Below are 19421 nucleotides of genomic sequence, written 5' to 3' on the forward strand. Positions count from 1 at the left end.
TCAATGATGTAACACTTTTTCGGAATCTATTGTTTTGTTCAACAAATACATAAATGCAGTTCACTTGGATTAAACGACATATATTTTGTCAAAGGTAGCCTTTTAATGATTTAAATAAAACCTTTTTTTATTTTGACAAGTTTTTTAGCCAAATAAACTATTAGTTGAAGTAAAAAAAAAATGTGTGTATATGTATATATATATATATATATATATATATATATATATATATATATATATATATATATATATATATATATATATATATATATATATATATATATATATATATATATATATGTGCATTTGAAATACTGTGTGCAAATTCATAATCATATAATTGAATCAACATTAATAAAAAACAGAAAATTATATCACAGAGTTGTATAATGTGGTTGAAATTGTAAACCAAAGTGACTAAATATCTAATGCCATTTTATATTTGTTAATCATTAAATGATTGTACATTTATTTGTGATTTATTAAAAGAAAAGCTTTTAATGCATGGAAGCATTTTTTTTAATAGCACAATTTAATACAATAATATTTAATGCAATAACAAAGACTGCATTTCTGCAAGCTTGGTACATCCAGTTACATTTACTTTACTTTAATTTAATTTAATTTAATTTAATTTAATTTAATTTAATTTAATTTAATTTAATTTAATTTAATTTAATTTAATTTAATTTTTATTTATTTATTTTTTTTCTTAGACCCATATACATTTGCACATGTTTTACCTTTATTTTCCTTCTTATAAACAGTACTCCATCCCACAGAGGTTGATGCTGAGCTCGAGAAACTAGACTCGAGCAAAACTGTAGGCCCTGTGAGTTTGATTGACCAAGGCATGAAACCAGAAGAAGAGTCAAAAGTGGAGGACCCAGAGATTCCTCGCCCCCTCAGCCCCACACGCCTGCAGCCCGTCATGGCCCCGCAGGCAGATCTGGACACCGATCTCGACGAACTGATGCGCATCCGAGCTGAGTTCCCCAGAGCTCTAAAAAAGCGCAGCTCACTCGATGTTTCTCAGCCACTACCAAACATCCCAGTTTCCCAGCCCAACTATTACAAGCAGATTATCAATAAAATGTTTCGCAGGACGGCTGTTCGCATCAGGGAAGAACCAGCAGCTGAAAACAGCAGCTCTTCTGATGGAGAAGAGAGCTCAAAATCTCCTATATCTGTAGTTCCAGTAAGAGTCACAGAGACCATCTCATCTGAACAAAAGGTGAGGGGCGGACAGATAACATATTGCTCAGACACAGCTGAAGGTTAACAGGATATTTGATTTGAATCTGCTTTTCGATCTTATCTGCTCCTACAGGGTGTTCACTCTATCTTACGGAAGGGCAAAAAAGCCAATAAATCTGCCAGCCGTAGAGCTCACTTGAGCCCACTGATTCTGATGTTGGATGGGGCTTTGGTCGGAGAGTTGGAGACTGTACAGAGGGCTGCACAGAAGGTGTGTTTCTCTCTACATACTTTAGAAACATGAGTTTTAGTAACCCTCATTTCCCAAGAAATCAAAAGTTTTCAGAGAACCAAAAAAGGAATGAAAACTATGAAGCAAATCAGAAAATGCTGTGGCGTTCATATCAGCTCGAAGATATACTACTGCTTCGGAATATTAATTATGGTTTGTTTTACAATAAAAATACTTTTAAAATATGTAAAACTAATATTGAAAATCAAATCATATTAAAAAATCTAATGGATAGTTTACTCATCTTCAACACAATGAAACATTTTTTTATGAAAACAGAAGATATTTTGAAGAATGTTGGAAACCTGTAACCAATGACCTTCGTATTTGTTTTTCCTACTAAGAACTTTATTTAATTTTTGGGTAAACTATCCCTGTAAATGTTATACGTTTATAATAATAATAATAATAATAATAATAATAATAATAATAAAAATAATAAAAATAATAAATAAATAAATAATTATTTCAATAAATATTATCAAAGTCATGATAAAATCAGAAATGACAAATTTTTTTTTCTGCTTGTTAGGTTACATTTGTTTTTCTTGGGATGAATAATTAATATGAATATTAATCCACTATAGGAATATTGTCTGGGTGATCTCTAACCAAAATCTGAATATTTACTTCAGCTCCGGAATGCCATTCCTTTGGTGGTTTGTGACAGTTTGTCAGCTTGCATTTTAACAAAATAAATATGTAATATGTTCAACATTTAGTTTAGGTTGGAAGTACTGTCCTTCACAATACTGAAGTAAAGTCAATAGAAATTGCCGGTACTCAGGTAGTCAAAGGGCAGCTCCTTCTGTACTATGGTTTGTAATGCTGTCAAATTCTTTTGCACTTGTCTGTCTTGTATAGATGAGTGACCCAAGCCAGTCTAATGATGAAGGCATCACTGCTCTGCACAATGCCATCTGTGGCGGACACTTCCCAGTGGTGGAGTTCCTTGTGCGAATTGGTGCTAATGTTAGTGCTCCAGACAGCCATGGCTGGTAAGATGATCAATTTAACAAATGTATGTATACATGCTTATATATGTCCATGCGTATGTGAAGTATATATTACTGTCATCTATTAATAGGAAGTTTGAATAATTTTACTAACCCTGACATTTGACAATCATTCATCAAAAAGAGCAAATCTTATTAAATCAAATAGCATTTGTTGCGTTCATTTCAACAGAATATAATTAACATTTTATGTGTTCATTCCCCAACACATAGTTCATAAGGTAATTCTTTAAATTGTTTGTTTGTTAATTTGTGATGTCTCATGCCTGTAAGCTGTAAACTGAAGCAATTAAGCCTGTAAATAGAAGCAATTAGTTCAAGTTTTCAGGTTTGTGATATGTGTTCATCATGTGACAGCCCCATTAAGGAGTAGTTAATCTCTGTCCTGTGGATAAAGTTAAAAACTCTTTATTACCACATTCACTGTAATGGAAAAGCGATCATGACAGAAAATCACACGTTCATTAAATGTTAGAAAAGTATTTTAGAAAACATTTTCAATTCATCTTTATTTCTATAGCACTTTTTTTCAATGTAGATCATGTCAAAGCAGCTTAACATAGATGAAGAAAAGAACAAAAGCCTTTATATATTTCAAATTGTGGAACATTTCAGCAAGTTAGGCAGGTAAGAGAGTAGTGGTAGCATGCTGGTGTAGTTCTAGTAAATTAAAACTGGTTCAGTTTAGTATAAATGTTTCTGTTGAAGTTCAGTTCTGTATAATTTATATAAGAGGAGCTCAACCAGCACCAACCAAGAGGCAACAGTGGCAAGGAACCAAAACACTGACTGACAGAAGTGAAGAACAAACCTTGGAAGAAACCAGGCTCAGCAGGAGTGACCAGTTCTCCTTTGGCCAAAAATCTTGGGCAGAGTGGGTCCGAGTAGGTCACATGCAGGGCAGGTCTGGAGACTCGTCTGTCACTGGGCTCTTTGCAGAAATCCGTCTAACACTCTTGAGTCATTAATGCCCACAGCAACCATCTGCTCTGAATGTTGGCTGGATCAACGATTATGTAGGATTAAGGAGAAAAAGAAAGCCTAACATTCAATTTTAAGTATTTTTGGAAGTCACAAATGATAAAGTTTGAGACCAGAAATGCATCACATAACCGTAAATGCTGAATTATTCTTCTGAGCCAAGTGATCGACGTTACCCACAGTGCATATCTTGCGCATAGTCATGCATTATATACTGTTCTCTGTTGAGTTGTTCTGCAATAACACTTATGAAATGTTAGCAGACAGTGGGGTTGTATGTTCCTCTGTGTCGAGTTTCTTCATGGGTGTTTTGTTTACAAAGGAAATATTTGTAATTCTACCTTACTGTACAAGTAGCTCAAACTCGGTCAAGCCTCATTTACACTACGAGCGACTCGCATCGGCAAGCGACTGTTCATTTCAACAGAGTGAGCGACTTCCGGCGACCCCTGTCAATGCGAGCGACAGCAACCGCTGGCAACCAGGTGGGCATGTCGAGCGATGCCACAAATCTAAGAATCCTTCAACTTTATGCCTCATTCACACTAGCAGCAACTGTGTAGCTGTCTGTCGCTCTGGGTGGCGATCTGCTGCAACGCAGGTCTGTGTAGGTCTACAGCACAGAGAATACAATCGGCCTCTGAGCGAGCTGAGAGAGGATCACGTGACCTCTTCTGGTACTGGTGACTGTTGCTCAAGAAAGTCGCTGTTCATTTGGATAAGGTTGAAGGATTCTCAACTTTGTTGTGTCACTTGACACGCCCACCTGGTCGCCAATGGTCACTGTTGCTTGCATTGACAGAGGTCGCCGGAAGTATCTCGCTCTCCGTTGAAATTTGGGATGCACTGGTACCATTTTTTTGGAACCGATTCCGATACAAAAATTCTGAGTATCAACCGATACAAATCCGATCCCGATACTGTGCGTATTTTTTTTTTTTTTTTTTTTTTTTTACATTGTACAGTTTCTATAGTTTTGGGGATAAACTCAAATATTATATCTTCTTCAGTAAAAATAACAGACCTATAGGCCAACTGTATATGACAGACAACTCAATTTAATTTAAAACATGATGCTTGTTGTAGACTAGGCTACATTATTTGAGCATTTGTTATGACATTGATCTGTTGTGGTACAGATTATGTTTCCTTTTTTAATATTAAGATTAAGATTTTTTTTTTTTTAAATCTGTAATAGGCAACCACTATTGACCCTAATTGTTGGTAAAATAATTAGCCTTCTAGCAAAGCCCTATAAATTTATGCAGGTTTAAAGCAGACTAAACTAAACTGCCCGAGTACAGTTTTACTTAATAAGCATTCCCTCGCCTAAACTCGCCGTGAGTGAGTCGGGGAAACTGGAAGCATTTCTGAAAAATTATTTTTGTCTGAAAAATATATTTTTGAAATGAATTTTGATTGGTATAATTTGTTGGTTATTTTAATGTATTTTTGTTGGTCAATTAATTACAAAATATACAAGAATATTTGAAGTGAAGTTCAAAACTTAATTCAGCACACAAACTGACAAACAGGTATGTTAAATAAACTATTAATACAATTAAAATTACAGTAAAATATTTACAATTTTAGAATAGTCTATATTAGGCGAAATAATTTTTTGTTAATGACAATCCATATTGTGCCCGTCAGTTTCACTTTTATTAATTTAATCAACTACTTTGATCACAATGAGCCAGGCTTTACAAACTATTCACACCACTTAAAGTATCCCCCTCGTAAGAATAAACTCAGTCACAAAGATGAGAGAACAGAAACTCATTGCGAGAATAATCTTACAGAGCGGCGCATGTCCCATCTATGTAGCCGGTGCATGAATGAAGCACTTGATGATTTCCAAGACACACCGCGCAGCCCTCCGGAATCTGCAGTCACTTCCAAAACAGCAGCACAAAGGGAAAAAATCACTTTGTTGAGGATCTGTCCAATGTATTATTGAGCCTTTTCTCATTTATAATTTCAGGTAGGCCTACTTTGTGTGTAAAAAACACACACAAGAGAACCCTTTCTACCCCAGTGTTGCAATTACGATCTGCTGATTTAACATACACAGGGCAACATGATTTAGAAACCGCAATGAACTCCATGTTGCAGGTCAAAATGAACCCATTTAATGCAAAACTAAATGCACTTCTGATTATTATAACTAACAGGAACAAATAGTCTTGGAGAAAGTTTTTCGAGTTGTCATGAATGTGACACGCAGTTTGAATTGTAAATGAATAGAGGATAGATGCAGTGGTGCAGTAGGTAGTGCTGTCGCCTCACAGCAAGAAGGTCGCTGGTTCGAGCCTTGGCTGGGTCAGTTGCCGTTTTTGTGTGAAGTTTTCCCTGCGTTCTCGTGGGTTCTCCGGTTTCCCCCACAATCCAAAGACATGCGGTACAGGTAAATTGGGTAGGCTAAATTATCCGTAGTGTATGAGTGTGTGTGGATGTTTTCCAGAGATGGGTTGCGGCTGGAAGGGCATCCGCTGTGTAAAACCTAGCTGGATAAGTTGGCGGTTTACTCCGATGTGGTGACCCCAGATTAATAAAGGGACTAAGCCGAAAAGAAAATAAATGAATGAATGGAAGATAACTGACAGGCACAGCGGAGAGAAGCACTGAACTGAACATGAATTTAAGCAGCAGAATATTCAACTGTACATAAGAATGGCTTTAAAGTATTTAGGATATAGTAGGCCTACATGACACTTTTCTAGCGCCTTATAATTGGCTTCCTTCGTAGCTTTTGTTGGCTTATAAATTACACAGAATAAAGCACTAGCGCAAGATCTGATTTGGATCAGTACCAGCTGCAATATCGAACCGATATCCGATCCAAAAATCAGGATCAGTGCATCCCTAGTTGAAATGAACGGTTGCTTGTCGCTTTGCTGCTGCGAGTCACTCATAGTGTGAATGAGGCTTGAGGCATCATTCAGAAGTGGAAACCGATGGAAATGCAACAACTTTAATCATGTTTTAAATGAAAAAACAAAAGTTTCCACAAAGAGCTTGACCATCCGCATACACTGAACGGCAAACATATGAATCAGCCTTTAAGAGTAACTATCATTGTAGTAATACAACTGTAAGGAAGATTCAAAATGATTTATTAATTTCTTTAACCAAAGAACAAATCACCAATCAATGTGAACTAACTATTTCTCATTCTGGCTCAGACTGCATAGGCTAAACCTATGGGTTTGTTGTCATAAGATGAACAAATAAATTAAACCCTCAAATGACTCAAAATATGGATCACTTCTATTTCTTGCACAAACCCTATAGGATGTTGAGTTGCACTAGGAGTTGCATTGACAACTCGTTGTTTCCTAAGTCACAAGATTTGTTCAAAGTGAAAAATCATCCATACAGTAAATGACCCATCCCTTCTCCCATCTCATTAACAGGACACCCTTGCACTGTGCTGCGTCCTGTAATGACCGGCAGATGTCTGAGTTTCTGGTGAGGAACGGAGCAGCAGTAATGGCCATAACAGACAGCGATGGGGCCACAGCGTCCCAGAAGTGTGACCCGTACGCTCCAGGATATGAAGAGTGTGAGAGCTTATTAAGAGGTGAGGATAATGCAGTCAAGTAAATGAAAGCAGACCTGAATTGTGTACAGATTTAAACCGTATGACACAAGTTTTTACAGGCATGACGCCCATTTGCATTAACTCCCAGGGTTATATTTAGCATGTCAAGATGAGCTGTACATTCCTGAGTTAATAGTACATGTACTCAAATGGGTTGGAAACAACGGTCAGTACTAATCAGCTAATACATAACTACTGGGTGGAGATGACATGTAAAACACCTTGATTTATTCACAAACACTGAGTAATTTGAACACACTAATCTGTACACTCATTGGTATGGACAGACAGAATGTGTGGACATTTTTTGCTATTTCTGCACAAAATTTTGTAAAATAAAAAAACCTGTAGATTTAATGTAGAACTAAAAACTTAATATATGAACTAAAAAATGGCATATTTTTTACTTTTATTTAACGTTTACAATGCAAATTCAATTAGATCGACTTATTTGGTAAACAAAGACCTATAATATCTCTACTAAAAGCCAGAAAATGTTACTTTACAAACTGTACTGTAAAAAAAACATATGAACATTTTAACATTACTATTATTATATCACAAAATATTAGTGAAATTAATTTAAAAACTGAATAAATATAAATTTACACACATTTACACAAGTTAAAACATAAGACTTAATGATGGGCTAAAAATCTGCACATGCAGATTCTGTGTGGGCCTATTCATCGACCAATTTGTTAGGTACACCAGTTCAACTGCTTGTTATTACAAACAAGTAATCAGCCAATTACATGATAGCAACTTAATTAATTTAATCATGCTGATGTTGTCAAAATGTCTGCTGAAGTTCAAACCAAGCATCAGTATGGAGAGGAAAGAATGCAATTTAAGTCTCTCTGAATGTGACAGAGTTATTTGTAGGAGAATTTCAGAAGCTTCTGATCTGCTGGAATTTTCACGCACAATGATTGAATTATCCAAAAAGGGAAAATATATTTTGATTTCCAATTAGAATATCCAATTGTGAGTTCTGTGAGGTTAAAAAGCTTGTCTATGTCAGAGTGATGAACCGGGTTGAGTTGAAAGAAAGGCAATTGCTACAATTACTATAGTGTCATGTGTAAACACTGCAGATACTAATTGGCTAAAGAGTATCATCACTACCAGCGTCATTGGATTTGCTACAAGCGACACTTAATAAAGAGTAAAGTCATCTACAGCCACTGTAGGATTTTATTAATCGACTGCTGCAGTCAACATAGCTGTATTGACGTCAGTAGACAAGGTGCAGATGTTCCTCTCACTGTAAAATGTCTGTCAAAGTATTTAAAATCTACCAATGAGAGGTGAAGCATGAGTGATGAGAAGACAAGCCTCAACACATTTAATAACAGTCCCACATATCTTTATATTTGGCGAGTTCAAGTTCAAAATACACAAAAATAACAAGCAGAAGAACGAGCGGTGATCTCTCTCTCTCTCTCTCTTTCTCAATTCAATTCAATTCAATTCAATTTAATAATTGCTTTATTGGCATGACAAATGTATTTCCAAAGTATTTTTAAAGTTTACAATAAAAAGAACATTCTCATATATTAAACAAGCAAAGCAAACACAGTAAATAGTAGTCGTATTAGTAGTAAAATATATATATATATATATATATATATATATATATATATATATATATATATATATATATATATATATATATATATATATATATATACAGTTGAAGTTTCTTTTTTTAATATTTCCCAATTGATGTTTAACAGAGCAAGGAAGTTTTCACAGTGTGTCTGATAATATTTTCCTTCTGGAGAAAGTCTTATTAGTTTTTACTTTGGTCAGAATAAAAGCATTTATTATAGTTAAGCTTTTAAATGCTACTTTAAGCTGTATAGAAGTGTCGTAAAAAAAATTAGTCAAATATTATTTACTGTCATCATGGCAAAGATAACATAAATCAGTTATTAGAGATGAGTTATTAAAACTATTATATTTAGAAATGTGTTGAAAAAATCTTCACTCCGTTAAACATAAATTGGGTAAAAAAATAATCAAAGGGGCTAATAACTTAGTGGGGCTAATAATTCTGACTTTAACTTTATCTGATCTCAGTCCAAAAGACCACCTTTGAGATGTGGTGAAATGGGAGATTTGCACCACACAAATCTATCAGTATATGCCAAAATCTCAGAGGAATGTAGCAAGGCCTTTTTTAACCAAAATAATAATAATAATAAAAATAAAAACCTTTCTAAAGTCAAATGCATGGTTCAATCTTGTGCTGGCAAGGAGCACCTAATAAATTGTCCCAGTGAATATTTACAGCAGTTTACTTTTCTGTAGTCACCATGATGTCTGTGCTATTGTTTAGGTGTGGAGGAAGCAATGGGCGTAGAGAACAGTGGGGTGGTGTATGCGCTGTGGGGATATCCTGCCCAGGCTCCTGATGAACTCAGCTTCAAAGAAGGAGACATGGTCACCATTCTGCAGAAACCCGAGGGAGAGGGCTGGTGGTGGGCTTCACTGTGCGGCAGAGAGGGCTTCGTACCAAACAACTACTTTGGGGTAAGAAGAGGCCATTTACAAGAAAATGGCCGTTGGTAATATTATGTACAGTAATTTGTATTTTCAATTTTGTTTGCATGAGGCATTGCTGACACGGAAGTCACAATAAAGCAAGCAGCCTTTCATTTTCATAGACTTAAAGAACTATTCACATTCACACTATGTGCACAGTGAAATTTGTCATTTTAAGTCTGTGTCCACCAAGACATTTTTAGGTTGAATCCTTTAGTTATGACACAGAATATTGACAATACTGTTACCTGTTGCTGATTTTAGAGATAATTTGTCTTCAAAAAATGTTAGTACAATTTTCCCCCCAATTTTTAGGTGCTGTGCTTGATGCATACCTGTCAATATTGGGATGTGAAAATAAGGGATATGCCCACCATAATAAGATATTGCCTCGACCCAACCGTAAATATGCTAATTTTGAGCTGTTTTATTGTAAATAAACAATCAAATTGTTAGTAATATGTTTTATTATTATAATTTACAAAAGAAAAAATAAATAGTTTACATTAGCAGCAAATAAATTAGCAAACACTTCAGCTTATTTAAATTATTAGCTGTTAAAATGAAACAGAATTAAGTTATCAAATCTCCTTAGCCATTTCTTGACTGTATAACTTACATATTCTGATTAAAGAGCAATGAATGGATCTATTATTTATTTAGATTTTTTTCTTTTTGATTACATTAAATAACAGAGATGTCACTTTAAAAATGCACAGATCTAATGTTATAATGCAAGCATTCGATTGCTTTCCTAACTTTTTATGCTCATTTTGGTACAAAATTAGTTGTGTTTGAAAAATAAAAACCCGTCATAAGCAGTGATTTGTCCACTGTGTATATGATGTTATTGAGTTAACTCATGCCTTTGAGAGCCCACTCTACCAGGAGTATAGCGTCCTCCAGTGAATGGTCCAGTGTTTTCTCTATTGATGATATTTGTAGGTCACCGGCTTGCTGTGACTATATTTGCCAGATTTGATAATCTGACTGTCTAAGCCGTACAGCCTAGGGTTTTATCTGTATACCTACAATTATTACAACAGTCCTCAACTATGTTTGGGAATTAGTATTTGCTTATTTGTAAGATCCTTCTGAAGTGCTTCAAAAGCAATGTTCAAAAGGGAACTAAAGCAACCTTGGTTCCCTAAGATAAAGAAACATTGCACCGCTAGCAATGCTACAAACTGCACACATTCTATAATTGTTGGGGCATTAAAATGAATGTGAAGAATGTTATGATAGGCAGGCTGGCCCCACCATTTCTGACAGGATAAAGTGCCTTTTGTTTTACATTTACACAAATGGGAACAAATCTGGCTTCAGTAAACAAGAGTTCTCGTCTATATGCATTAAATGCAGTGCTCTCAAAGATCTCAGGGAACAGATGTTACGTCAGTAGCCACAGAGTGTTTTGCTTGGTTTCATATGCAGTTTTCGCTTAAATATTATCATGCAAGTCATGCAAGTTTGTTGTGTTGCCAAAAGAAAACTGCTAGGTTTGATAATTAGTTCTTGTATGAGCAATGCTTCATGGATCAATGGACCCATTGGCCCTCCAGGTGGCTCTGAAATTTTTCGTGAGATAACTGCATTAGAATAATTACCAAAAGTCTTTGTGCTTAATTTTTTTAATAAGTGAAGTTTATTCATAAACTAATTTCGAGAGGATCACGTGATTATGATTGAACACGGCTGGTACTGCATTAACTATGTATGATCCACCAATCAGACGATTCCTAACCCAGTATAAAGAGCCAGGGTTTCTCACTACAGTCATCTTCAATTTGAAGAATCCCCCCTTCCACCCCTACTCCTCTACCTTTCCCTTCATAGAGCGGCACTGTGGCCCAGTGGTTAGCACTGTTGCCTCACAGCAAGAACGTCACCGGTTCTAGTCCTTCAACAGGCCGGCTGTCGTTACTGTGCGAAGTTTGCATTTTCTTCCCATGTTCGCGTGGGTTTCCACCGGGTTCTCCGGTTTCCTCCCACATTCCAAAAACATGCACTACAAGTGAATTAATCAATCTAAATTTGGCACTACAGTAAAACTCTCATGCAGCAGCAGATCCCTTCATAGCAATCATTTTAGACATCAGCTCTTATCAAAAAGGGGGAGTTGTCAAGGTCTACCTGAGCTCAAAGCTCCCCTCTCGCACTGCAAACGGGAGGGAGCCCAGGGCTTAAGGACCTTTTGAGCTCAGGGCTCTCTCCCGGGACAGCATGCCAAGCTTGCTTATAATCAATCATAGATATATATATATATGAGATGTTGTTGTCTATTAGAAGGAATGCGTCAATAGAGCCGCCATTTTAGTACAGGGTAGCGCTCCTTTGAAATGAATGTGGGACCAAGCTGCAGTGGAAGATTGTAGCCATCCAGAGCCAGAGAATTACACATAGACACATATATCTATGATCAGGAGTTTTCCCTGTTGTCAGTATGCAATTTATTTTTTTAACTACAAAACTTATAATTTTACATCACTTTTCTACATCAATGAATAAGTAATCGCACAGGCATTCCTTACAAAAACCTTGTGTTTGTGTGTATGGAAATGTACTATCCACCCTCCCTGTAAAATTTGATCTAATATGTCCTGAAACACACCTCCTCTCCGGCTTTCACCTTTCATACTGACGGAGAGAGTGATTAGTTTGTGAATGAATCTCTGTTATGATTGACTCACTTCTTTAGCAGACAATAATACAAGTTTCTGGCACCGCAACATCTCATATTACTTTTGCATTGTTTGCTGATTTTATTCAACAAAACCAGCATAAGCCGAGTGTTTAGTGTGAGTTGGTGCTACTTTGGCTTATGGTGAATGCAGTAAGTGACTGTATTATCATCATTAACGTTACCTGTTTAGCACTAAAGTTCATAACATACAAAAACGTAAAAAACTAAATCTTACCAATAAAAATGTTCTGCCTTTGTGCTTTGTTGTCTTTGTTTGCTCGTTACTACACCCGTAGACAGCACTAAAGTCCAGCATCTTCACATAATAACACTGTCTTTGTGCGGTTGAATGACACTTTTCCTGGGAGCACTGTACAAATATGGCGGCATACAATATTGACGCATGCTCAGGGTCGCTATCCGATATCTAGTGTATATATCTATGAAAATCAATCATCAGCTGAAACTCTTGAAATGTTATACAAAGTATATGCTCCTCTCTTTTCCTATAATGTCTAAAATAAATGTGGTTTGTCTGGTAAGCCACAGCAGCCTTTTGTCTTTCATACATTCCTCTAATTTTTACCCAGGTTTTAAAGGTCATTTATGTCCTAATATTCATACTATTGCAAGCATGCACTGCACTATGAGGTTTAGCAGGTCTTTCATTTGTGCTGTTCTCTCTCTCTCTCTCATGCAGCTTTTTCCTAAAGTGCGACCCAAGACTCTCTGCTGAATTCATCCATCTGAAAAAGGTCATCTGAACACAAGACTCACTGGTGTTTGAATGTGTTGGAGCTTTTCTCAACTTTCTTCATTTTAAACTTTGTATTATGAACAAATATAATGGGATTTCAAACATGTACAGTGTAGAAGTAATGTTTTTTTGAATTCCAGTTCAGTTTTCTTTGTAGCCAAACATGACAAGTCGATTCACTGGGAGTAGTGGACAGATAGGTTTATATAAACCTTACTATTGGAAAAACTGTCATTTAAACATTACATTGGAGTGTGCTACCTATTAGACATTCAGTTTCATTGTATGAGCAAGATAATTAACGTATAAAAGTCTCAGAATTAGTTTGTTCGGAAAGGCTTGACTATAGTTCTTCAGCACTGCGCAGAAAGGAATTCATTAGTATGTCAGTATTGCTTTTTGTTTCTTCATTTGCATGCTAGCTGTTTACTGATTCCTAATCAATAATGTTGCATTGATACGCAAATGCTTTTTAGATATTGATTCGAGAGACTGGTGTCCTTAATCCGCTTCAGATGATTTACAGTATTTGATAATGTTACTCTTTATTTTGTTTAACTTTATAAACTGGTTATTCCTGTCTCTGTTTTCACAGTGTGCTTTATGGAATATGAGCAAATGTCTTCTTAAAACCGTGTCCTCTCTATGTGGGTTGTGTATTAAATATTTGCTTTGATGTGAGGGTAGTTTGTATTAGAGGTATGTGTGTGTGTAAGAGAGAGAGAGCTTGCTTTGTTTTCCTTGTTGAATCCGTTGACTGTGACTTTCAGAAGACGCTGATGCATTGTTTCTCTTTGTAATGCTCAGAATGAATTAAATAAATAATAATTGTACAGTTGTGGTTTGTTGTGCTCTTTACAGGGACTTACATAATTGCTAATAAAGCTATTTGCAAACCGGAATATGCTTGTACTTTATCTGGGGGCATTTTTGTGCATGAAAACCACCAGCAGAGGGCAAAGCACAAACACACACAGACCACAACACTATGCCCACGTGACCTCTAGAGGTCACTAAAGCAGCATTGTATGTATTTTTTTTAAGTTAATATATCGCAAATGATATATTAACATAATTTTCCTCATCGCTTTGGTCAGTTATGAATTCAATATTACGGCGTCTGCTTGATTAATGAGTTTAAAACAGGAAAGGAGGCAGGGAATGTATGATTTGAAGCATATATGATTAATATATGACCGTGTATGAGTAAACACAATACTCAGGTTTAATTAAGGCAAAGCAAGCTAGCAATTAATCTTGTTAATGAAGTTCCAGAGGATTCTTTAGATCAGCCTGCTATCGGATCAGTACCGTTTATTCCACTACACTCAAAGATGAATGCTGGCATTAATAGTGGTACACGAATTTAATATACTCATAGCAGATATAATTATGGTCAAACCTTTAAATAAAATCCACCTACACTGGAATTACTGGTGTGTCAACTAAAAAGCTTTTCATTTTCTAGTTGTTTGTAATGTGGTTATGCTTGTGGTAAGATTACATAACCCTCGAGGGGCTTTATTCTCCTGAATACAGTGTTCAGAGAACGATGGTCTCAGTAAACATCACTGCGCACCATCATAGTCGCAGCTGGGTACTCGTGAATGGAACAGAAGTGTTGTAAAACAGCCACAGATGTCCTCAGTGCACGATGACATAAATATAAAAAAACGTGTACTGTTTAAATAGTTTTATAAAACATTACAGTTTTTTGTGGAAATCGAAATGAGTTATTTATATTCTGTGACAACATTTTTATTCATTCTCTTCTTTCTTAAAAGGAGAGTCCTGTCATCTTTTTTCACTTTTTCACCCCTGACTTGTTCCAAACCAGTTGGAGTTTTTTTTAGCACAATATAAGGATTTTAAAAGATATTTTAAAGATGTTTTGAAGAATGTTGGAAACCTTTAACTTTTTCAAATATGACCATTTTAGGAAAAACAAATACTTAAAAAGTAATTGGTTTCAAACATTCTTCTGTGTTCATTCATTAATTTTCCTTCAGCTTAGTCACTTTATTTATCAGGGGTTGCCACAGCAGAATGAACCGCCAACTTATCCAGCATATGTTTTACACAGTGAATGCCCTTCCAGCTGCAACCCAGTACTGGGAACTGTGTTCAACAGAAGATTAAAAATGAAACTGAAGAAAGGAGACCAGTTTAGACAGTGAAACTAGAAAAAGAGCATTTAACTTGGTTGTATAGGCTTTTATTTTAGCCCACTGAATGCACAAAGAGGACCAATCAGAATCATTGCAATGGGAAAGATATAGTAATGTTATGAGTAATGTTAAGTATAGTTCTTGTTTTAAATTCATGCCACTAGAATTCCAGTTAAAATAAAAAAAATTTACATGAGAAAGTGACCAAATTACAGTTGTACAACAGCTGTCTAAACCAAAAGAAAATATAATGTGTTCATTTACCAACTATGAGTTGGCATTAATCGTAACTTTGCCATATGTCAATACTGTTACTGTTGATGGAATGTAAAAAAACTTTAAAGCTGAATATCTCAAAACTCAGGACTTTTTTTTTTTTTTTGCTGTTATCCGCCCTATTTTCTAATTAATTATGAGGTTTAAATACTGTATTTGAAGCACTTTTTTTGCTGGATTAGCTTGTCAGATGGTCAACTTATTTTAAAATGCAAATTTATTACATCATATATCAATCGAAACAAATAAGAATAATAAAATATAAGAAAGATTAAAAAAAGTGTTTTTTTAGAAATTGTAGCCTTCTTAACCCTTCTGGCTAGGCGGTTAATTCTTCTGAACTGGAAGAGACTGTACCCTCCTTCTCACACTTTTTAAATAAGAAATGTTCTTCTTTTTATGAAAATAGACAAAATTAGGTTTGTCTTCACTGCTCTACGTCTAAACTCTTCAGCTTGACCCTAGTCCTTCTGATTGAGTTCCCACACCGTACTCCCAGCTTGGTGCTGGATACTAGTTCTGGTCAGCATATTGTAGACCTGTATTTTCTGTATGTAAGATTGCACTAGTGTTTTTATTATTATTATTTTTATTATTGTGTTATTTTTTGCTCAAAATACTCTTCAGTGTATTTGTTTATTGTTACTGTCATGATCACCAGCAATCTAACCATCAGAGTTCGCTGGTAAACACTCACACACGCATAGGACTACAAACCTGCTTGAAATGGACTACAAATTCAGTCATGCAACACACACACACACATAACCGGTTCCTGATCCTGACTGATTGCATACTCACAGCTGATGCTGCTCAAGTACTGATTACACACACATATACACAGCTCACATTGAAACACTCATTGCTGAACATGCAGTGTCAACCGGCACCTGGACTCTGAGGTCTGTGGGATTAGGGCAGAGCAATAACAGAATCTGGTTGCACAACTGGCACAGTAGGTGGCGATATGTACAAAGAATACAAGTCGCCAAAACACTAAGAAGAAGAAGAACACTTATTGGCTGCGTCCGAAACCGCATACTTCCATACTATATAGTACGCCAAAATCAGTATGCGAGCCGAGTAGTATGTCCGAATTCATAGAATTCGAAAATCAGTATGCGAGAAGTACCCGGATGACTTACTACTTCCGGCGAGATTCCGGAGTGCGGATCCCATGCATGCTGCGCTATCCCATGATGCCCCGCGAGCGAATTCATGAATGGAAGTAAAGCGACGCAACTGACGCAGATAGGTCACGTGACCATGACAAAATGGCGGATGTAGTACGTCCGAATTCCATTCATACTTTTCACATTCATGCTGTATAGAACGTACTTTTCTAACGGCCAAGTAGTACATTAAAATTGAAATGCAGTACCAACTGAGTAGTAGGCAGTTTCGGACGCAGCCATTGTCGAGTCTTGCTTTCTGTTATAGTGACAATTCAACGTGTTTTCTACTCTTGTTTGCGCCTGTATTTACCTCACCTTGTTTATCCAGTTCTCCCTGTCTGCTGCCTGCCTCCCAACCTCTTGCTTGTTTTATCGACTATGATTCTGGACTGCCTTTATATATCTGTTTGCACCTGTGTTGACCTTTGCTTGCCTGACTCTAAATAAACCTGCATGTGGATCCAAATTTCAGTTGTCTGTCACTCTCCGTGTTACAGTTACATGTTTATGTCCTTGTTGTATATTTTTGTAATGTGTTTTACAACGTATAACTAAAAAGTTTTAAAAATGTGTAGCCTATTATCATTTATTAGGCAAATAACAAACTGGCCAGCACAGTCAACTTTTTTTTCAGTCAGAATTTGGGACATCAACTTTGCACCAAAATTGCTAAATTTGGTGTCTCAAATTCTGTGCCGACAGCCAACACAGGATTTTGCTTGGTCAGCAAACTCCTATGAAAAGATGTTCAAGCACTTTCTGCCAGTATAGGCAAAACAACAACTCTTGTAAGACTTTTTTGTTGGATATGCACTGGACTTATTTCACACAATGTGTGTTTTTGTGCTTAAATAAATCACTCATACTATATGTATCTGTCTATTATTTTACAAAAAAAATGTGAAAGACTAAAATAGAAACCTTCAGTATACGTGTGGTCAACAGACTGCTTTTCCATAAACAAAAAGAGGAAACATAATTCCAGAAACGTCATTTTGCATGTTATCGGCATCAAATTCAAAACATATACTCAGGAGATGTGTGGCTTTTGACCTATTACTTTTCTGTATTGCTCCAGGACTTATTTCATATATTTGTTTATGAAATAATAAAATGTTTAGTGCGGTGCAATTTTTATACATAAATTAAGCATCAATATTTTTTTTCTATTTTGAGCATTATAAACTCTAGGTGATGGATAATAAAGCCCAACGTGTCTTCTTTCCAAAGATACATGAACTGTGAATGTAGACCAAACTATTCAGCAACTGTTAATGTTTTAGTTTGGGATGGTCACTTTTGAGAAAGTGCGTCTGACGATGAGTGAAAGAAGGACACCGAGATAGTCTCAGAAAACGTTTTACAGAAATCTCATTTTGCATGCTATCTTAATCAAATTTGAAACAAACTCATGGAACACTTGGCTTTCAATGCATAGTTTTTTTCTAGGACATTGCATTAATGTTGTGTTCTAATGTTTGTATATGAAAAAATAATATTGAACACAAGACAATTCTTTTTCTCATGACCATAATGTATAGCTTTTTATATTGTTGAGCATGAAACTGCCCCTTTTACCACAGTAAAGCCCAGTGTGTCTTCTTTCCAATGATACCTAATTATTTGTGTTTGTAGCTTACTGGAGTCAAGAGCTGTTACTATTTAAAGTTAGGTAGGTGTAAATCCCCAAAAAGTGAGAAGCCTTTTTCAATGTTATTTTCACAATTCATTATAGTAAAGCAGTCAAAATAGGACAAACGAGCTCATGTACAGGACAAAAGCTTCAGTGAGGGGTGGGTCTTTCAAACCCTCTGAACACCCACTGGCTATAGTCTTGTAGGATTTACAGGAGTGTAAAGAAACAATTATATTTGAGGCTTGCTGTATGTCATTTCCATGTACTGAACACTTATCATTATATGGAACCTATGCTAAATGCTAAATACAATCTTTCAGATAATTGAATTACATCTGATTATTTTCTGGCCAGTAAGCCTCAAATAACATAATACCAAAATATATGTTAAATATACATATACAATCACATATTTTACCCCAACACTACATTAGTACACTCTCAGAAATAAAGGTACATGTGCTGTCACTGGGGTGGTACCTTTTCAAAAGGTATTTGTACTTAAAGGGTACCTAAAAAGCATTTATATGGACCTTATATCTTTTGAAAAGTTACCACTCCAGCGACATCTCGTTTACCTTTTTTCTGAGAGTGTATATAGATGTGCACGTGCTTCTTCAGGCATAGAACAAACCAGTGTTCATCACTCACAGTAAGAGCTGTGTTTGATGCAGGACTGGTGCTGTTGTGACGGGCCTTTGTATTGAATGGTGATTGTGTGAAGAACTCATTTGATGCCTCATTGGAACCCCATTATGATGGAGGGTAGAGAGAATAGAGTGCTTTGGAAAGCTCGAACAGACAGAGCAAACCTCATATCCACAGGCACACCTCAATGATTTTCAGCTTTTTTTTTAAAGTCTTTCACACTTTTCAGACCTCATCCTTTTATTTCCCGAAGCTCGTCTTTTTTGCCTTGTTGAGTTCCACTCCACTGCCGGCCATCATCTGTTTCATTCTCTCTTGATTCTCCCACTGTCTTGATCCATCTGTGTTTTTATTATTTTTTTTTATATATATTCTTCAGTTTGTCTCTTCACCCCATTTTTAAAACAGACACGCATTTTTAGTTTAGAGATGAGTCTG

General features: G+C 36.0%; 1 protein-coding gene across 3 annotated transcripts in view; it reads left to right on the forward strand.

The window, feature by feature from the left end:
• ppp1r13l (protein phosphatase 1, regulatory subunit 13 like) overlaps positions 1-13918 on the forward strand; it is a 55953-nt gene extending 42035 nt beyond the window's left edge. For 2 of the 3 annotated variants that reach the window (XM_005173644.6, XM_005173643.6), the window contains exons 8-13: positions 768-1234; positions 1331-1468; positions 2354-2487; positions 6903-7069; positions 9435-9628; positions 13024-13918. In XM_005173644.6, coding sequence (XP_005173701.1) covers positions 768-1234; positions 1331-1468; positions 2354-2487; positions 6903-7069; positions 9435-9628; positions 13024-13059 — 1136 coding nt within the window. In that variant the 3' untranslated portion in view covers positions 13060-13918. 3 annotated transcript variants of the gene reach the window in all.
• The last annotated feature ends 5503 nt before the right edge of the window (positions 13919-19421 follow it).

This window comes from Danio rerio, chromosome 18, assembly GCF_049306965.1.
Source record: "Danio rerio strain Tuebingen ecotype United States chromosome 18, GRCz12tu, whole genome shotgun sequence".
NCBI classification, from domain to species: Eukaryota; Metazoa; Chordata; class Actinopteri; order Cypriniformes; family Danionidae; genus Danio; species Danio rerio.